Raw genomic sequence first — 21,716 nt, forward strand, 5'->3', positions numbered from 1 at the left:
ATCTGGATGAAGGTGGACACACCTGGGACAGGTATGTCCTCGTGGCGGTTCAAGGCAGAGTCAGGGTTGAGAAGAGAAGGGAGCAGCTCTCCCTGCCTGGCTGTGGTTCAGCACAGAACACTGAGGAGCCTAAGAATTCTATAGTTGAACTTGGCCTCCCAGGTCAGTATGAAGATATTTGCCAAGTTAGGCGGTTAGCACATATTTTAGTTAACAGCTTGTTAGCTTAATTTTTAACTTTATAAAATTGAGGTATATGGTATGTGGACCTCACCCTGGCCCTGCAAATGTTACAGGCAGACCTGGGAAAAATAACACAATCATTTAGGTTATTGTGAGGAATAAATGCAAAAAAAATGAATGAATGCATAGTATGTACCCAGTAAGGATTATTCTCCTTTCCTTCTGGCCCATCAGTGTCTTTCTTAAAAAACTGCAGTTGCAAAAGAGTTCTTCTCTAGGTAGGGCCACCACCTGCCTCCCTTTTTTCTAGGGCACAGCTTCCTGCTGGGCTAACACTGGGGCTGGCTAACATGCCCTCAGGCCTTCCCACTTAGAGGCAGATTCAAGTTTGAGAGCCGAGTCCGGATCCTTCAGTTAACTGTGGCCAAAAGAAAGAGAAACAGCCCTTATGCCAACCAGGAAGACCTCTGCCCTTTGTAAGCACCTCTCAGGTGAGGCAGCCTGAGGGTGGGCGGGGCTTCAGGAACTCAGGCCTCCTGGTAAGACCCTTGGAGAGGGAATTCTGTGTGTGGGAGGCAGGGAAGGTACGGCAGCCACTCTGGGGACTCTGAGAGCTGTCTGCAGAGGTACATTGGCCTGAACTCAGCAATTGTACCTAGAAAACTGGCAATGCTTCCTCAAGGGCTAGGGAAGGGGTTCAGGCTGGGGGTTGGGGGCAACTGATCAGGACTTCACAGTTTAAGACGCAAGAGACGCCAAACTTCTAGATAAATTGGAACCAGCAGAACTGGTTCGCTGTGCTAAGTATCTCGAATTTGTTGCTGCATATCTACTTTGTACTTTGAACGTATCCATTTAGTTTCTGCATTTTAAACAGTAAGTAGGAGTATGCTAAGCAGTTAGAAAATGGAGCCAGGTGAGGGAAGACACAGGAGGCAGAGGGAACAGTGTATGCAAAGAGTTGCAGGCCTGGAGGAGGAAGGGTGGCAAAGGACAGTGAAGGATGAAACACAAGGGGTGGAGGAAGAGGAGGCTGGAAAGTTAATTGGGCCATATGGAAATGGTCTTGAAGCATTTTGATGTTGCTTTTTGGATCACAGAGAAATATGCATTCAAAACTCTATAATATGATTTCCTCCTCATTAGAAAAAGTCTTCTATAAGCTTAGGGAAACTTTAAAATTTTGGTTACTAAGTGCCAAGGAATGTTTAACCCATATAAACATTGGACCTCCTGCTGGTTGAATTTTGAATCGATCTATTTATCTATCATCTGTCTCTCTCTATTTTTTTTAAATCACCAGAAATAGAAATGTATTTCAAAACAAGGAAAACATATTTTTAAATCACAGAGAAGTTTGTTTGATGAGTTTGGTGTTCCACTTAGTCCTAAAAAACAGATCCCTGAAAAAAATCACTATTCATATTATTTAATACAAATGTTCCTGAAGCCTCAAGATCTCAAAAAACAATTATTTTCAACTTATTCAAATGCTAAAGAGGCTGTAACTCTCAGAAACAAGATCTATTCACTTCTGCACCTGGTCATTGGGGTAATAGTCTCCCTAAAGGTCAAGAAATGTGTACTTACCGTGAGGCAAAGTACAAACACATTTTGATTTGCACTCATGCCAAATTTTATCTGAAGGGCCTGGGGGTTAGGGATGTAGTAAATTTACCTCCAAAACCACCCTCTTCTCCCCCCAAAAATGCATACTTAGTTTTAACTCTCTCTTGCCTCCCATGTTAAACCCAGGTTGGCTAATTTTGATTAGTTCTTTATATTAATACCTAAGGTTGGTATAAATGCAACATTGTTTATTTGCCAAATCCCTAAGGCAAAAGTCTAATTAATCTATTAAGGCCTCTCTTGGAAAGAAGTCAGACCTTTCAGATGGGAAACCAGGGTCGATACCATCAGGGTCTTTTGCAGCGGGGCTGCCTGGGTGGCTCCAGACAATTCAGACAGCCTCTGCTCAGCACACTCTGAGTTTCGTGCAAACTGGGAGTAGCAGGCGGGGGATGCAGAAGAGGGGGCAGTTCGGGTTGGGGATGTTCAGCTGGAGGAGGGTCCACAGCACCCACCAGGTCAAGGGCCATTGCCCTCTACAGTAGAACTGTGCCTATGCCTCTAGAACTGGGACTAGAATAAGGGCAGGTGCAGCTGGAATGGGGCCTCGGGAACCCTCAGGGTGTGTCCAGAATCTTCCAAACAGTGAACTTGACACTAGGGGCTCAGCTCTGCTGAGTGAAGCCCTCCCCTGAGGTTTTGCTGATGGGCATGGCCACTCTTGGTAGGGGGTTAATGTGATCCCCCTAGAAAGCCTCCCAGGGAGGCCACCTCACTGCCTAGTACTGCTAGTTGCCTGATGGAAGTGGGCAGGGGTGGGGAAGGAGAGGTTGGTTTGGTTTTTGTTTTGTTTTATTTGAGACAGAGTCTCACTCTGTCACCCATGCTGGAGAGCCGTGGTGTCATGATAGTTCCCTACAGCCTCAACCCCCTGGGCTCAAGTGATCCTCCTCCTGCCTCAGCCTCCAGAGTAGCTGGAACTACAGGTGTGTGCCACCACGCCCGGCTAATTTTTCTATTTTTGCTAGAGACAGGGTCTCACTCTGGTGCTCAGGTTGGTCTCGAACTCCTGGCCTCAAGTGATCCTCCCTCCTCAGCATCCAAAGTGCTGGGATTACAGGTGTGAGCCACTGCACTGGGCCAGTTTGGTTTATTTTTTAAGCTACTGCCTTTCTTGTTTTCCCCAAAACTTAATGGCTTTTGAATCCTGGAATGATTCCCCTTTTCAAGCCTCCCTACAGGAGCACAGAAGCAGATCGTCAGCTCATTGAAACAAAGACTGTGGCTGCATTGCTAGAAAAGATTGAAAAAGGCCAAGCCGATGAACACCCCTCTCTGCAAAGAAAGAGAACCACGATTCTCCATCCAGGAAAGCTGAGTGGTGACTTCACAGAGCGATGCAGCCCTCCTCAGAGGATCTTTGCTGCATGGTTTTGGTCTCTTTAGATCTCCAAGCATAAATACTAAACTATCAAGAGATTTCCAAACTGGCTTTGTGACATCTGTACCCACAGGGTGGGCACGGCATCACCAGCATTTGGCAGTGGGGAGCACGAAGGGACACAGGTTCCTCTAGAGCTCTGTCCAGCAGAACTGTCTGCAATGATGCAGACAGTCCAACTCTCCACTGTCTAATATGGTAGCCACCAGACACATGTCACCATTAAGTACTTGAATGTTGCTCGGGCAACTGAGAAACTGAATTTTGAAATTTTGTTTCATTTAAATGAAATGTAAGTAGCCACAGGTGGCTAGTGGCTATCATAGTAGCACAGAAGGAAGGGAACACCCTTTCTCTGGCCCCGAGATGCTGGGGTGGGGGGTATCCTTTACTCTTGCCGGTCTCCTTTTTTTCTTGCATCCCTGGACATTCAAGCTTCTTGCTCAACAATCTGGCAGTTTTGTTGCCAAGGCCTCTCCCCAGTTAACCCTACTGGACTGGCCAAACTTTAGCAAGAAGAAACATTACGCTACCTGCTTTGAAAAGACTGAGCGTGGCTTTCTCTGAGCAGGATGAGGTTGGCAAGGATCACTGAAGCTGAGCGTGGTATTCCAAACTGCTAATTTGCTAACACAATTTGGGAAAGTGCTACTTAAAACCCTGACACGAGTGAAGGCAACATTTCTGAAATTTGTGGGAGGCCAAAGTGCATGCTACTGGAGGTTATGTTTGCTAATTGTCTCAGTGGTTGTTTATTAAGTGGCTCTGGAATATTTATTTCTCTCTGTCAGAATACTTGGCCCCATAAGGCAGGCTCGTTCACCAAGATTTTCTACAGTGACCCAAGCTAAAGATTCAGCCTGGTTTCTTATTAATTGGAAATTTGGAATCTTATAATCTGCTTTTTCTCCACAAAGGTCCACAAGACATTTCTACGATTGCCTTTGCACCCAGGCAAACTGTCCCATGCATGGGCCCTGCTGAGAAGACAGAGGCACAGAGACTGTGTTTTGTACGACTCGACTCAACCACCCACAGTTGGTTGGATAAGGGCTGGGCATTGACCCCAAAGCAGCTAAGTTTGTAGGTTGGCCAGTGGCCTATGACCTGACACAAAAGAGTATCTTCCAACCAGACTCCCCTTCTCTGGACTCTCAACTGGAAGCAGAGAGAATCTGACACTGGAAATGGCAGGTGGGGAGCCAGAGACTGATTTTTGCACAAATGGGATAGAGCCTCGGACTCTGTGTTTTAAAAATTCTGTAGGTAAGTCAAATACCCTAGTATCTGCTTTTTAAAGTTTCCATGTGTACTTGATCACTTCTATCCAACAGGATACTTCTACCTCACCTCATACCTGGCATTTGAAACTCTAACATAGGACACAGCCAGTATTTTGCTATCACTGGTAGTATATCAGTGTAAGCTTTCTATTTAATATTTCCTTAGCATAGATTACCAGCATGAAATTACCAGGTCAAGGAGATAATTATCTTTGTGGTTCTTGCTAGTATTGCCTTCCAATATATTAAATTGTAATCATTGAAACTGATTATGTCAGTTTCATGGCAACCTTACCAGCCCTGGGAATACCATTCTGCATTCCTCCCACCAACTCCCCATATCTGTTTAGTAAATATCAGAAAGTGCCTCAAATCTGCTGTAATTTGCATTAACTTTGATTATTAGTTAAGATGAACCATTTCCCATTGGTGTGTTTACTATCCATGTCTTCTTTTCTCCCTGAGCTTCCCAAAAGTAATATCTTCTAGACACCTCCTTCTACTATTAAGCCTATTATTCGATACATTTTCAGAAACACAACAGAGATTTCAAAATCTCTAGTGACAACATCCTAAAACCCCACCAGTCAGAAAAGCAGCCCGTTTCTATTGTGGTTAAACCTCTATTGTAGTGTTTCCTAACTACATTGGGCGGTTTTGCACACAATAACTGACATACGTGCTTGTTGACTTAATCATGACACTTTGGTTACGGGACAAGATGAGACAATTAGATTAAACAATATTAAACCAACTGCTTTACTGCAAGACTGATCAGAGCCTTCAATGCTCCTTTAACAAAGTCTCGGTGAAAGCCCAAGAAAAGAATGTCTTTGGCACCTTTCCCAAATCTGTTATGCCCGCCATAGAATCCTTACATGCTGAAGCACCCTAAAGGAACGGTGTCCTGAAGAAGGTTTTTTGAGAATCCCTGCTGTGGCAGTAAGGTCACCAGCACACTAAATTCAGTATGCTGCCTGGAGCAAGAAATAGGACATCCATAGTCATTCCACTCTAGAAACCCTCAGGTGGCACTGAAATGTAGATGTGTCTTAAGAAGTACTTTAGGTTCACACTTGTAATCCTAGCACTTTGGGAGGCCGAAGTTGGGGGTAGTGGGGAGGATTACTTAAGCCCAGGAGTTTGAGACCAACCTGGGCAACATAACGAGAACCCCATCTCTACAAAAAATAAAATAAAATAATTAGCCAGGTGTGATGATCCTCACCAGTAATCCTAGAACTTTGGGAGTCCAAGGCAGGCGGATCACTTGAGCCCAGGAGTTTGAGGTTGCAGTGAGCTACTATGACGCCACTGCACTCTACCCAGGGCGACAGAAGGAGACTCTGTCTCAAAAATAATAATAATAATAATAATTACCACTTTAACCATTTTTAAGTCTACAATTAGTGGCATTGAATACATTCACAATGTTGTATAACCATTATCACCATCCATGTCTAGAAAATTTTATCATCTCAAACTGAAACTCTGTACCCTTAAACACTAACTTCCCATTCCTTCCTCCCCCCAGTCCCTGGCAACCACAATTCGACTTTCTTTCCCTATGAATTTGCCTATCTAGATACCTCACATCAGTGGAATCTTACAATATTTGTCCCTTTGAGTCTGTCTTATTTCACTTAGCAAAATGTTTTCAAGGTTCATCCATCATATAGCATGTATCAGTACTTCATTCCTTTTCACAGCTGAATAATATTCCATTGAATGGGTATACCACCTTTTGTTTATCCATTCATCTGTTGATGGACATTTGGCTTGTCTCCACCTTTTAGCTATTGTGAATAATGTTGCTATGAACATTGGGATAAAAGTATCTGTTTGAATCTCTGCTTTTAATTATTTTAGGTATATAGACACAGGAGTGGAGTTGCTGAATCATAAGGTAATTCTATGTATAACTTTTTGAGAAACTGCCAAACTGTTTTTCACAGCAGCTGCACAATTTTACATCCCCTCCAACAATGTATAGGGATTCCAATTTCTCTACATCCTAATTAACACTTGTTGTTTTCTGTTTTTTTTTTTTTTAGATAATAGTCATCCTAATGATGTGAAGTGGTTTTGATTTGCATTTCCCTAATGGCTTGTGGTGTGAAGCAACATTTCACACATGTTTTTTGACAATTTGTAAATCTTCGTTGGAGAAATATCTATTCACATTTTTTGCCCAGTTTTGATTGGGTTGGTTTTTGTTAAGTTTTAGGTATTCTTTACATATTTGGGATGTTAATCCTTTATGAGATATATAATTTGGAAATATTTTCTCTTATTTTCTAGGTTGTCTTTTCACTCTCTTGGTAGTGTCCTTTGATGTTAAAAAGTTTCTCATTTAGACGAAGTCCAGTTTATCTACTTTTTCTTATTTTGCCTGTGCTTTTGGTTTTATATCCAAGAAATCACTGTCGAATCCTCTATCATGAAGATTTTCCCTTAGTCTTTCTCTGTTGCCCCAGATGGAGTACAGTGGCATCATTATAGCTCACTTCAAGCTCAGACTCCTGGGCTCAAGCGATCCTCCTGCTTCAGCCTCCTGAGTAGGTGGGATCACAGGTTCACCACCATGACCTGTTAATTTTTTAAATTTTGGGTAGAGACAGGGTCTCACTATGTTGCCCAGGCTGGTCTAGAACTCCACTCCTGGGCTCAAGCGATCCTCCCACCTTGGCTTCCCAAAGTGCTAGGATTATAGGCATGAGCCACTATGCCTAGCCACTTTAGTTCTTATATTTGCTATAAAGTTCTTATTTGCTTTAGTTCTTATATTTGTTCTATATTGCTCCATTGTGAATTAATTTTTGTATATGGTATAAGGTAAAGGTCCAACTTCGTTTTTTTGTATGTGGATATCCAGTTTTCCCAGCCCCGTTTGTTGAAGAGACTATTGTTTCCCCATTGAATGATCTGGGTACCCTTGTTGAGCAGGGTTTGGAACCCAGCTCCATCGGACTTTAAGTGGTGTGGCTTTTTTGTAGTAGAGAGTCTGCCCCAGTTTTCCCTATAGCAGTCTTTCTCTCCTTCCAAGACCCAAAAGGGCTGTCACAGGGCAGGCCTGCAGGGTCCCTGACAGTGCCTTCCAGGTAGGGAGAGGAGGCCTCAGGCAGCACCCAAGGACAGCTGTGCTGTGGCCAGACTGTTCCCTCCGGATGCCAGTCCATACCAGCTGACCCCGCCTGGGCCTGGCACTGGGACTACCCAGACCGGTTTGCAGGCTTTCTGTTCCCTGGGAGCTGGTTCCCTGGCCACAAAAGCAGCTCTCTCTCTCTCTCTTTTTCACTCCCTCTCTTTCTCTCTCCCTGGCCCTCCCTCTCCCTTTCTCTCCTCCTCCTCTCTCTCTCTCTCTCTCTCTCTCTCACTCTCACCCTACTCCCCTCCCCCGCCTTTCTGCATGTCCTTGCCAACCCCCAGACCAAAGACTCTGAGCTTCTGACATCACTTCTACTCTCCTGCTGGAGGCTGGGGTGGGGTGGGGGGTGGGGTCCTCCCCTGGGCCCCCTGCCAGGCCAGTCAGTCTCTGACCCAGAAGGTTTCTATTTTTTTAATGAATATAAAATTATCAATAATAACATGACCACTAGTGCTAACAATAACAATTCACATTTATTGGGTACTTAGCAGACATAGTTTGCATGCTTCACATGGTTTATTCCCCACAACAGACCTGTGAGGTCAATATTATTATTATCCCCTAGTAACAGATGAGAGACTAAGGTGTGAGTGCTCGCATTCTGTGCCCAAGGTCACACAGTCAGGAAGTGGTACAGTCAGGACTCAAATGCCACCTCCTAACAATGCTTCTGGCCTAGACTGTCTGATGCCCACTCTTGCTTAGTGACTTGGCTATGTAATAAACAGCTCTATGTGCCATCCACTGTGTGTGTGTGTGTGTGTGTGTGTGTGTGTGTAAGGGCTGGTGGGGAGCTCTACCAGGACATGAAGGCCCAGGGAGAAGTGACTTAACTAATTAGTTAAGGTGACTTAACAAATGGGCAGAATTTGGTCTCGAAGATAGTTTTTCAAACCCAAGACTTTCTAGTATCCACTAGGCACTGGCCCACCTATAGAGAGAGGGCGGCAGGAGGTGTGGGAGCAGGTTAGGGGCAGAGAGCCAACAACAGGAGGCAACTTGCAATGAAAGATCTTGAACACGGCACCCACCGCCACTCGCCAGGCCTGGCTTGGTTCCCTGCTCATCTTCCCCAAGCCCTCCTGGCTGGACTCACTGATACTGCTCTCCTGGCAGGTTCAGGCCGGCGCCAGTTCTCAAGGAATTCCCTCCACCAGGTCTGCACAGGGCAGGCGATGAGAAGTAGACACTGTACCTTCAGGGAGCTCTCAGTTTGGAAAGGAAGGAAACTCACCAGCCAGAAACCTGGGAGCCACCTGACACCCGCCTCCCTCACCGCCCTCGGCTGTCACTGTGTTGCATGAGCTTTCCCTCCTCATGGCCTCTCCATCTGTCCACTGTCTTCCTCCACTCCGGTCCTCGCTGTCATCATCTGGAACCGCTAAGCACTGCTAGCCCCCAGCGCAGAGGGGCTGCCCGATTGCGTGGCCGAGGAGATGAGCGTGCACATGGTGCTGTGAGGGGACCTCTGTCCAGAGAGGGTCAGAAAGGGCTTTACAGAAGAGGCCGATTTGGGTTCTGAAGGGTGAATAAGAGTTTGCAGGTGGGAAGATGGAAAAATATATCTGAGGGAGATGGATTCACAGATAAAGGCTGGAAGGGCATCTTAGGGTGACTGAAGGATGGCAATAATTTAGAATTTAGTGACAGAGCCAAGGCTGCAGCAGCAGTGCCAGATGGAGAAGGCCTTTTCCCTGCGGATAATGGGGAGCCACTGGAAGACAGGCCCTCCAAGAGCAAGGGTAAGCCAGGTTTAAAATTTGTTTAGTCTCCCCAGCTTCAAATACAGGCCAGCTAGAAATGTTCACTTGGCATGTGTCCATTTGGGCAACAGAGATGGCCGGGGCCCCCTTTCAGAATTGTAGCACTCTGTCATTTCTGCTGGTGTCCCCAGGCATCAGCCTTGCTGCAAGATTGTAAATAGGAAAATGGGTCCGTTTCCCTTTCAGAAAGGCTGCTCTGGGTGCTGGGGAGAGGCTGCAGGGGGAGGCTGGTCTGGTGGTACAGGGGCTCAAGTGACGGCTGAGGGAAAGCTGGGGATGGGGCATAGATGTTGGGGGCCGAGGGAGCGAGGGACCTGGGTTTCCAGCTTCAGCTGCTCTAATCAGCAGGGAGAGGCCCGGCCCAGCTCCCCATACCAGGCCTGTCTCCTTCCCATCCCCCAGCTCTGATCTTAAGAGGAGGGAATGCTAATCTGATTGGTCAGATTCCAGGACAACGGTTAGGCCAAGTTTACTTGTGAGTAGGGTCAGTGAGCATTTAAAAAAAAAAATGACACACAAGAATGTGGCCTTCTCCTGACACCCACACCTGGTCAGCTACTGCGCAGAAGGAAACACTCCCCAAACGCAGGAGGGCCAGTAGGAGGGCTAAGGGAGAGGCAGAGGCCCTGGTAGGCCTTTGGGCTAGGCCTCAGGCGCCGTCCCAGCCTTATGGGAGAGCCCTGGGCCCCGGGCAGGCCCAGCAAAAAACAAAGCGCAGCTTGTGTCCTGTTGCTAAGGCCTGTGGTGTTTGTGTCCCTTGGGAATCCCACAGGCAGAGGCGGGAGTGGCAGGGCAGGGCTCTCCTGTAGTGGCTCGCATCTTAATATCATCAAAACACCTGCCTTTATTTCTAACAGCTTCACCAAAAGGGAGAAGGAGGGTGGGGGTGGGGAGACGAAGGGCGGGTACCTCGGAGCCAGAACTGAAGGGAGGGTGGAGACTTCAAGGTCAGAAACTGGCTCCCAGGAGCGGAGAACAGGGAGGGGCCCCTCCCAGTGAGTCAGGGAGGGCGGGAGGCGGCGTGGCCACTGGGGAGGGCCGGGTTTCAGTGTGAAGAGGCCAGGAGGGAGGGAAGGAGGCCCAGCCAAACAGCTGCGGGATCGGGGGCTCCAAGAGTAGCCCCGCTGCTGCTTGCCAGCTGTGTCATCTGGGATGTACCCCGCGACTTCTCTGAGCCCCAGTTTCCTCAGTAGAAACTAGAGATAAAAACACCTCACCGGCAGCATTGTCATGAAGAGTAATTAAATGTGGTCATGTCTGTGACAGCATTTAATAAACCATAAATCTCTGCACGGCATAAAGAGGTGCTGTCCTTTTTATTATTCCTTTGGGAGTGAAAGGCAGGGTGCCTTTGATAAGCACTTGTCGAATCTCAGCTCCATGCAGCTTCACTGGCCCAGCCTTCCCTCCAGCTTCAGAAAATGCCAGCTATCTGGAGCAGATATCACCAGTTTGAAAAAAAAAAAAAAAAGGAAAAGAAATGCCATCTATTCCTTCTCCCCAAATACCCTCTGTATTAGACTTTCTGACACTCCCTCCTCCCTTTGGTCTCTACCTCTCTGCAGGCGTCTTCCTTTTCTTCTAATGTGTATGAGCCTCCTTGACATTAAAATGAGAATCATGACAAAAAACCTTCCCAGATGCCTTTGCCCCTCCTAGATACTGCCAGATTCCCTGCTTCCTTCAGTCTTATATTGTTATAGAATTTTGTAATTTATGAAGCTTTTTTTTTTGCATTAGTTATCTGTTTTGTCCTATAGTAAATGTCATAATGAAACTTTGAGGTTAGTGGTATTCACCCATTTTACATACGAGAAAAATGAGTGTCAGACTAGAATTTAGCATAAGTCTCTTGTTCTTTCTTTTTTTATTTCATTTTATTTTAATTTCTTTTTTTTTTTTTTTTTTTTTTTTTACATTTTCTTTTCTTTTTTTTTTCTTTGACATGGGGACTCTCTATGTTGCCCAAGCTGGTCTTGAACTTGTGGGCTCAAGTGATCCTCCTGCTTCTGCCTCCCGGTTGCTGGGATTGCAGGTGTGTGCCACTGCACCACTATGTCTGCCATGTTCTTTGTCTCAGAGATACCTCACTGCCTCCCTCTGATGTTTATCTTTTAAAATGAGTGGCCTGATTGGCATTTGCATTACCCTGCCTCTGTTTTCTCTTAAGCCCTTATAGTCCATTCATTGCTTCCACCATTGTGCTCTCCTCAAAGTCACCACAGGCACTAGCTCCAGACCAGCAGCCCCCTTCAAAGGCCCCTCACAGACCTCATTCCTATTTGTGCTTCACTGGCACACATCTGATTCTACCTGCCACCTTCTCTTTCTTCAGATTATCTTTCCTTGGTTTGAACGAGGACTTGAAGTCTACAATGGAGAAGAAGGAGAGGGGGAGGGTTCCTTCTGTGTCTGTGGTTCCTGCACCTTAGTTGTTAATGCAGGTGAGTCATGGGACCCTTGCTTTGGAATGCTGCTTCCATGGTGAGCTCTGAGTTGTGGCAGGATTTCAAAAGCACATTCCAGCACCACCACCACTGCCCCAGCTCCTCAGGGCTTTCCCCAAAAGAACAGTTTACCTTGGTTTTGACCAACTTGGCAGAAGCTGGGTTTTTTATTTGATGGCAAATAGGATGGGAGGTTGTATTTGTGACATGGCCAGGCATGGGAAGGTTAATGTCAGCAGTCTGGGACAGAGCAAAAGGGGTCACCACCTGGAGATAGAACTACCAATGGGAGTGGCTAGGGGGAAGGGACATGAACACAGCTATGGGTGATGGGGTGACAGTGATGTGTAGTCCTGCATTTTCCAATATGGTAGCCACTAGTCACATGTGATTATTTAAATTTAAATGAAATCAAATTCGGTATTTAGTTCCTCAGTCTCACTAGCCCCCTTTTAAGTGCTCAATGGTCACATGTGGCCAGTGGCTGCCATATTGGATAGAGCAGATACAGAATGTTTCCATCATTCCAGCAAGTTTTATTGGACAGGACTGATTTTAGTCCACCGAATAGACAAGAACAAAGGGTAAGCAGTTGGCTAAGAGAGAGTAAGGGACAGGCAAGCTCATCAGGGAAGTCCAGTAAGAGGGAGCTTAGCAAGGGCAAGTAGCAAAGGAAAGGCAGGGAGGCTTCAGGGCGGACAGTTACTATAATAAATGCCCCCCTTCCACTCTCTATGTGCATCTTCAGTATGGATAGTAGGATTATCTTATTGGAGCCATATGTGTTTCTCCAAAGTGGGATACATACCCTCTGGGGAAAAAATGGGCCCTCCCAACAGATAAAGAGGGAGCACTGCTATTTCTCTCCAGATATTGCTCTCTCAGGTCCAGACAGAGGGCTAGGTAGCAAGTGCTTGGAATGGAGAGCTAGGGACTAGATGTTGAGGAGGAAGTCAGAGATAGGATCAGGAGCAGAAGGAAAGGATTGGCTAGGAATGTCAATTTGGGACTAAATTGTAGTCACCAAAGAGTACTTTCATCATTGCCACTTCTGGATCTAAAAGCTTAGATGACTTATTAACTGTCCACTTATTTCCATACAATTCAGTGATGAGTATTGCTTTGCTAATTATTTGCCTAGAGACGAGTCTTTCAAAATAATATTTATATCTTGTGTTCAAGAAAGAGAACAAAAGGAATGAAGGGAAAATCTGGGACCTGGAAAGCTTTCATTCTAATCCTGATTCTTTCCTTAAATCATCATTTCCAGGAGGTAGTTCTAGCTTCAGGCATGGGTGGATCCAGGTGGTCAAAATCAACCTGTCATCAGAAATCTGTGTCTTTCTTTCCCCTGGCTCTGTTTCTGTTTGTGTTGTATCCTCCTCAGGCTTTCTTCATATGATGTCAAAGTGAGCCCACAGCAGGCAGTTCCAGGCTTACACGCTGTTGGTTTACCAATTCCAATGTAAAGAAAGTGCCTCTTCCTAATCATTTCACCCTTATTTCTAGGCCTGAACTTCACTGGCCTGGCATGGATTATTGTCCATTCTTGAGCCAGGAACAGGTGTCTGGGAAATACAATTCTCTGATTGGCCAGGCCTGATCATGTGCTCACACTGGAGGCACAAGGTGGGGTCAGAACACCAGGACTTTGAGTGGGTTGAAATGGTTCTGCAAAGCAACCCAAGCTCTGTAGCCAAAAGGAAGAAAATGCTTGCTAGGCTGGCAGAAACCGCAGCTGCCCACTATGTGGTCTTTAATTAATGATAGCTACAATTATTATAAAATGATAGAGGAAAGGCTAAGCTGACATTTAGGAAACCCTTGGAACAGTAGGGATGGCTGTGTGGCACATAGTACGTTCTCAATAAATGTTTACGAAAAGAATAAATTTCCAAGGGAGTAAATAGGAACACACATTAAAGTATAATCTTGCTCTATGGGAAAAAATGGAATCCGATGAAATGAGGGCACGATTTTGTCGAGTCTAGGAAAGGAGCCAGGAAACAAAGGAGAGGGATAAATGGCACATTTCTGAAGAGGAGTTCCTTAGAGACAGGGCTGAGGGCTGTTTAATTAACATGTAAAATTATAGTGGAGGAAGGGAGTGCATTAGGAATTCTGCAAGGTTCATTGACGTAAAACTCCTGAGTAGTGACAGGAAGGATAAAGGAAAGTTCTCACTAATCCAAGGAAGTGAGCAAAGAAGTGGCAGCTGACACATAACGAGGAGAAGGCAAGAAGGTGACACTAGAGACCAAACTCCAAATGATGCCTATGAAATGAAGGAAGTTAAACTACCGCTTATGACCAAGGAAAGGACTTGGAAGTTAGTGTAGACTGTTTCCTGAGAACTTCACCCCAAGATGGTTCCAGACAGAAAGGCAGGAGAAATCTTGGTGTTTCAGTCCATTCAGGCTGCTATGACAAAATACCATAAACTGGTTGGCTTATGAACAACAGAAATTTATTTCTCACAGTTCTGGAGGCTGGAAAGTCCAAGAGCAGAGTGCTGACAGATTAGGTATCTGGTGAGGACTTGTTTCCTGGTTCATAGATGGTACCTTCTCACTGTGCCCTCACATGGTGGAAGCAGCAAGGGAGCCTCTGGGGTCTCTTTTATAAAGGTACTAATTCCATAATCACCCCCCCAACCCCAGATCCTAATCCTTGGGGGTTAGAATTTCAACATATGAATTTTAGGGGGACACAAACATTTAGACCATAGCACTGGGGGTTCTGAAAATAGTTTGAGGACAAAAAGGCCCATAAAAGAGTGATGTCCTGATAAACAGGATATATGTGCAGCTCTGGCCCATTCACATTTGACTTAAAGGAGGTCTAAGAAAGAAAATTAAAATCTTTGAAGGGCTGGTTATAGAGCTCAGATAACAGGAATAGGAAATTTTAGGTTTGAAAGGCAAAGATCAAGAAGAGCAAGAATTGAATCACATAATACTGTGAACAGATAAGATGCAAACTTGCCTATCAAATGTTGGAATCCTAAGGTTGAAACTTTAATGACATGAAATTTAGTCAAAGAAATGCCTGAGCCCTGGCTTTTCTCTGTGTGATGCAGAGAATAGCGCTTAAATCACTGTTGTGATGAGGATGGAATGACCCATTAGGTGACAGTGCCTGACACATAGGAGGTACAGGCAAAACTAAAGCAATCTGGAGTCCCCATGCAATTCATAATGACATGGTGTTGTCAGCACATGGAATGTGGGGTCAGCAGACATGAGTGTGAGTCCAGGCTCCACTCGAATCTTCATTTTCCCCCTCTCTAGAAGGCAATTAACAATAGCTACTCCACGGGGCTGTTACGAAGATGAGATCTTGTGTTCAGTCAACAAGAATTTATTGAACACCTACTACTGACGAGACAGCAGGCTAGGTGCTGAGTAGGGATACAATGATGAATAAGAAAAAGTTCTATCCTCATGGAGGTTAGAGTATAGCAGGAAAGAATGACCACAGACAGTCACAAACCTGAATGATGCTTGGTACGAGATGAGTGGCACTGTGGGGGTTCCAAGGGAGATCACGGGAGCAGCAGGGCTTTGAAAACTGTAATGCACCAGACTAATATTATGTAATAGTGCACTTGTCTTAGTTTCCTGTTGCTGCTGGAATAAATGACCACAAACTTAGTGGCTTAAAACCAACACAAATCTATTATCGTACAATTCTGGAGGTCAGAAGCCTGAGATAAGTCTTATGGGCTAAAATCAAAGGCTGCATTCCTTCCGGAATCTCAAGGAGATAATTGGTTTGTTATCTTTTCCAGCTTCTAGCGGCTGCTCACACTCCTTGTATCCTGGACCCGTTACTCTAACTTTTGCTGCCACTGTGATGACACCTTCTCTGACTCTGACCCTCCTGCCTTGTGATTGCATTGGGTTAGTACTGGATACTGTCCTCACCTCAAACCCCTTAACTTAATCACACCTGCAAAATCCCTTTTGCCACATTAAGCAACACAGTCACAAGTTCTAGCAGTTGGCATGTGGACATCTTTGTGTGGCCATTATTCAGTGTACCACAGCACTCCCACGCTATATAATAGGAAAGGGGCTGTCCCTAGAAACCAGTAAGCAGAACTGGGCTTCGTTTGAACATCAGCTTGCTAGTCTGGAGCTGGGGGAAGGGAATAGGGTGGGTATCTGAAGGCTGACTGCAGATATCCCCTCAGAGAACACTGTCACACAGGAGACCCCCATAGTATCAACAAGGGAACACTAGACAATGAGTGAGGGTACTGGCTGCTGTCACTCGGGAGCTCTGAGACCTTGGGCAAGGATACTACTTCTTCAAGACCCAAGCTCCACCTAAGTGAGTGGGGATAAATAGAATACCTGGAAGGGCTGGAGTGTGGTTTAATGAAAATATCACCCATGAAATCATATAACACAGTGCCTGATCCTCAATAAATGTCTATTTTCGGAATGTCTCCTCCTAAATTCATCCCTCTTTCTTTCTCGGTCCTTTTTGCTGTGGCCACTGCCTTCTCCAGGCCTCTCAGGTGCCTTCATTTCTTGCCAATCATGCCTCATGCCTCTGCCTGGCAGCAGAGGTTGTGGTTAGGAGCAATAGTTTTGGAGCCCAGGAAAAGAGCCTGTATTAACTACAGAATCTGGAGCTAGTCTCTTAAGCTCTCTAAGCTTCAGTTTCCTCCTCTGTACAATGGGGATAAGAATGTCAATGGAACCAGGCTACTGGGAGGATTAAGACAGATGATGAATGGAAAGGCTTAGCACAGTGTCTGGCGCAAGATTAAGGGCACGATAAATGGTCGTGTTATTCTTCCCCAAAGGCCTGACCTCCTTTCAGCTTCGTTTTCTTCCACTTTCTTCATTTAGCGGCACTGGACAACCCACTTCTCTCTGAAGCAGACCTTGAACTTGTATACCTGAGAGGTATTGCTTATAAACAATTCCCTCTGTGATATTCTCAATGTGTTCTATGCTATTCATTCCCCAGGCTTCAGTTCTACTCTGCTTTCCAGCAGTTTATTCAACCTTTACTAGCCTTCTCAGGTATGGTTACTTACTCGGGCCTTTGTCTCAATACTGGACCTGAATTCCTCGAGGAAAGGTTTTTACTGCGTAGTATGTTGGAAAAGTACTTCCTTCTCCTTACGGGCCTTAATTTCCTTATTTGGAATGAGTCCATTGGACTGGAATGGCTAAAGGAGCCCTTCCAGCTCTGAGATCTTATTTTTTTTTTTTCTTTTTTAATTTTCGGTGCTCTACGTGTTCAGAGAAATGTCTCTAGTAATGAACTATACAAATGATCCCTGAAAGTATACTTTTTTTTTTTTTTTTTTGAGACAGAGTCTCACTCTGTTGCCTGGGCTCACAGCTACCTCAAACTCCTGGGCTCAAGCAATCCTCCTGCCTCAGCCTCCCGAGTAGCTGGGACTACAGGCATGCGCCACCATGCCCGGCTAATTTTTTCTATGTATTTTTAGTTGTCCGGTTAATTTCTTTCTATTTTTTAGTAGAGACGGGGTCTCGCTCTTGCTTAGGCTGGTCTCGAACTCCTGATCTCAAGCGATCCTCCCACCTCGGCCTCCCAGAGTGCTAGAATTACAGGCGTGAGCCACCGCGCCTGGCCAAGCTCTGGGATCTTAAATTGAAAGAATTTAAGACCCAAGGACCTTGTAGATTACCTAGTCCACCCCTCTCCTTTTCCAGAAGGGGAAACTGAGTGTTATTTTTCCAGAAGGGAAAACGTGATGCTATTCTCTCTGGTCTCCGGGGCAAGGGTTCCCAGAGGGCACGCAGCCCTGTTTTCCTAACGGGGCAAGGGGACACTCTTGGCGTCCTCAGGGCTCCAGGCGCCGGAAACACGTGTGTGCTCACCTACGTGTACACACGTGAGCACACCTACAGCAGCAGGGGGCGCTCGGGCCGGCAGGGGGCAGCACAGACCCGGCTTGCAATTACCCGGCGCAGCCCCGAGGGAGGAGGGCGTGCTGCAGTCCCGGCGGCGGCGGCGGCGGCTGGAGGTGCAGCCTCCCAGGTGGGAGGCGGGGGCTGCGGGCGCAGGAAAAGGCGCCTTGGGAGCGGGCGCTCGGCGGGGCCTCCTCGGCCCCGGGCGCGGCGCGGCGAGTGGGAGCGAGTGTGCCAGGAGCACGCAGGCGCCCTGCTCCGGCTGGCCCTCGGCCGGCGCGCGGCGCGGCAGCAGCCCGCTGCCCGCCCCCCGCGCCCCTCGCAGCCCCCCGGCCCCCTGCGGCCGGCCGTCGGGAACGGCCCCCCGGCAGCCAGCGCAGGCCACCGGCCGAGGAGAGCGCGCGGCGGCGGCGGCGGCGGGACGGCCCCGAGCGCGCCCTCCCGCCCGCTGCCACTCGCAGCTGGCGCTGGCCGGGCAGACGCGCCCCGCAGGCGGCCGGAGCGCGGCCTCGGCCTCGGCGGGAGCTAGCCCCGGGCCGTAGCCCGCGGGAAGCGGCGCGGGCGGCCGCGGGCACTGACGGCGTCGCGGGGCGCTCCCGGGCGGCGGCGCAGCGGCAGCGGCGGCGGCGGCGCAGGGGGCGGAGGCAGGGGGCGCCCCCAGCCAGGATGCTGCGGTTCCTGCGCCGGACCTTTGGCCGCCGCTCCATGCAGCGCTACGCGCGGGGCGCGGCGGGGCGCGGGGCCCCTGTGCTGGGGGACGAGCGCGACGGGGGGCCTCGGGGGGGCCCGGCTGCCACCGCCGCCGCCTCCTCGGCGCTGCCCGCCGCGCCCGGGGGCAGCGTGTTCCCCCCCGGCGGCGGGCCCCTGCTCACGGGCGGCGCGGCCGTGCACATCTCCGCCGCCGGCGCCGCCAAGGCCACCCTCTACTGCCGCGTTTTCCTGCTCGACGGGACCGAAGTGAGCGTGGACCTGCCGGTGAGTGACGGGGCCGGGCTGGGGCACTGGCTTCCCGCGCCCCTTGGGGCAGCACCCCCTAGCCCGGTGCTTCCCCCTGGGCGCTCCTCTTGCGTCTCCCCGGGATCCCCTCCCCCATCTCCCTCTCCGAGCACTCATTAATCCTGCTCCCTCTCGGGCCACCCCGTCCCAGTCTCTTCCGGGGCCCCACCTTGGCACATTGCGCCGCGGGGTTTGGCGCCCACCTCGTCCTTTGGGCCTCACCGCCTCCCCAGTGCACGCAGCCCCCCATCCTGAGTCCCCGCCCCTTGGCGCGGGTGGCTAGTATTCCCAGCCGGTATTCCGTTTCTATCCGTCAGGTTCCAGCGGGGTCTTCCTGATGCTGGATTATTGAGAAGAAAATCTCAAAGCAATGTGGTTCTCCCGGGGCGGGGGGGGGGGCGGTTCTCCTCGGGGGTTCTCCCGGGATGTCCAGCTCGCCCCTCATAAACTCGCCATCAGGCCTTGGTGAGACCGTGGAGAGGAGAAGCCCCTCGCCTGCTGCCGGGCCGGTGCCCCAAGCTAGGCAGGGGATGGGACCATTTCTGCTTTCTGCTGATCCCCTACTGCCATCCTAAAGAGCCCCTCTGGCCCACAGCCTAGCATGAGATTGGGCGACTTGGGAGCTAACTCTAGAATCTCCTGGACCTGGCCAACTTTGTGCTGGCAGAGCCCTAGCTGGGGCGCTAGGAGTCGACCCCAGGGTGTACGCGGGGCCTGGCTCGCCTGACTTTCTCCCCCGGGCAGCGTGCTGGGTGCTGGCCTCCTGGCTACCCGCCCACAGGTGGTTGCACCCCCGCCCCGCTCCAGCCCAGCCGAGCACTAGGCCAGAGCTGCTGTCCCCTGCAGGGCGTCCAGCTACCAAAGGAGTCTTCCTGTCCGAAGGGGCCAGATCAGACCAAATCAAACCTACATATTAACCGGGTGCCCACTGTGCACCGGGCGCTGTGGCAGATGGTGCCTTCGGGAATCTTTGGGTGTGACTGAGGACACAGCAGTAATTGAGCTTTAGATAATGTTACAGATCATACAGAGGATGTCAAGGGAAGAAATAACACACCTAGACTCCAAAGGAAGCGTGTAGGCCTTTTCGGGTGGGAGAAATTCCTTGGACTTCATTATGGAACTGGGAACATGTGAAGGGTCTCAGATGGGAAAATCAGAGCCTGGCTGGCCTGGAGTTTAACGCTTCCCTGTGTAGGTTTAATTTTGAGACAGTTTCAATTTATGGCAATTTTATTTTTGTTCCTTGTGCTCGCTATAGGATATCATTTTGTTATGAAAATACCCTTTTGGGGCCTTTTTATTTATGGAAAAGGAGCCAACATTCCGGTGCTTAGAGCTGTTGTCTTTAAACTAGCATTAAAATGTTATTGCTCCCCAAGAATGAGGCTCTCCAGCTCTTACTCAGCTGGGAGAGGAGGCCTGAAGAGCGGGGGAGGGGAGGGGAGCAGGCAGCCTCTGGAGTGGGCAGCTTGTGTTTGGAGAGGATGTGGCGTAGTTTGCATCTCGGATCTGGGAAGGGAATGCTAGCCTTGGGAACTTTGACAGTGCTTCTTGCCGGTGGTTTTCTCATTTGTTCCCCGGGGATGATTTGTTTATAAAATGCATTGCTTCTGTCACGTTTGTGCCACAGACTTAAGTGGTGTGCATGGTAAACAGACCCAAACAGGTACAGAAATGAACATGCTGACTTACTGCAGCCGGTAGAGCCCTCGCTGTGCGTGGTTGGAAAGGGGACGTTGCATCCTTTAAAAGGTTTCTTTGCTTTATGAAAGGCTACTTGACAAAATAATTCACCTGTCCCAGGTTTTCTTGTGATGGCAGATTTCTTGATGCCTTTAAGATGTGATTTCACAAACCCCAAGTTTTATTTATACACGCACACATATGTACATGCACCCTGTCCAAAGGCAAATAAAAAGCAAATGCTGGCTTGTGTCACGTGAGCCCTCAGGCAGGAGAGATGAAGAAAAATCACCAGTGAGCACGGCTCATCGATTTAAAGATTTATTAGATATTAGGACTGCATCACACAGTCTCCTACACTCATCTGGTAGTTCCTGTAATTAATTCTCGGAGTTACAAGGTTAGCGCCAGGCGGCCAGCTCCCCAATGAATTTGTAGCATTTGTGCTGGTCCTCAGACCCACTTCACTGGACTCACTTTTTATGCTGTCCTTTTTGGCATTTGGCCCCAGTTGTCATTATTCTCTTCTGTGTTCCTGGGCTCTGGTGTCGCCTTGCTGCTTGTGGCAAGATAGGATTTACCTTTGACCGCGATACTCCTAAGCTGGCTTCTCTGTCGCCGTTCACTTCCATGGGCACTGGGGGACGTTGCCAGGCTAACTGTGGCTCCTTTGTAATTAGAACCCCCTGGTGGCATTAGCCTCCAGAATTCCTTTGTCAGCCTACTAAAAGTGGTTTTATGCTGTCATAAACCTTTTTGTTAGCCCTAGTCAGGACGCTTGTGTTCAGAAGTTGCCTCAAACACAATAACACCCTCAGTATGACCGTGCTGTGGCACCTCAGTTCAGTCCATTCAACATTTATTGGGCGTCTCCAATGTGCCAGGTGCTGTGCTGGGGACACAAAGGTGAAAGAGACGTGGCCTGGAGGCTATTGGGAAACACAGGTGGAAACACATGTTTTTTATTCTGACCGTTTGTTGCTAAGTGATATGACAGGCACGGCCAGACAGGGTGCTGGCATAGGATCAGGAAATTGGGTGGGCTTCCTGGAGACACTGACACTTAAAATTATGGGATTTCAATCCAGTGTCCCTTGGCAAAACCATGGCCGAATATGTGTGTTTGTGTGTCTAAAGGAAGAAGTGACCATAATTGTCTTCTCTGACAGGAGCCCCTGAAGGGAGCCCCCTTCTCTGGTGGTTGGTTGAGTTGCCTAGCGCCCCCTGAATGTTCTTAACCTTGGCTATGGATAGTCAATGGTTTCTCAATCTTTGATGAAGTATGAATGAAGGGATCTTTTAA

General features: G+C 48.2%; 1 protein-coding gene and 1 long non-coding RNA gene across 4 annotated transcripts in view; both read left to right on the plus strand.

Moving 5' to 3' along the window:
• The first annotated feature begins 512 nt into the window (after positions 1-512).
• Positions 513-9,108, plus strand: LOC123645968. Its single transcript, XR_006737748.1, has 4 exons — positions 513-674; positions 4,111-4,459; positions 6,346-6,382; positions 8,741-9,108. It is a non-coding gene; the product is annotated as an uncharacterized LOC123645968 (long non-coding RNA).
• Positions 9,109-17,806: 8,698 nt separating this feature from the next.
• EPB41L4B (erythrocyte membrane protein band 4.1 like 4B) overlaps positions 17,807-21,716 on the plus strand; it is a 131,870-nt gene continuing 127,960 nt past the window's right edge. For 2 of the 3 annotated variants that reach the window (XM_045562540.1, XM_045562539.1), the window contains exon 1: positions 17,807-18,706. In XM_045562540.1, coding sequence (XP_045418496.1) covers positions 18,398-18,706 — 309 coding nt within the window. In that variant the 5' untranslated portion in view covers positions 17,807-18,397. The remainder of the gene's footprint in view (positions 18,707-21,716) is intronic. The other variant, XM_045562541.1, reaches the window with a different exon arrangement.

Source organism: Lemur catta, chromosome 10 (genome assembly GCF_020740605.2).
Source record: "Lemur catta isolate mLemCat1 chromosome 10, mLemCat1.pri, whole genome shotgun sequence".
Classification (NCBI taxonomy): domain Eukaryota; kingdom Metazoa; phylum Chordata; class Mammalia; order Primates; family Lemuridae; genus Lemur; species Lemur catta.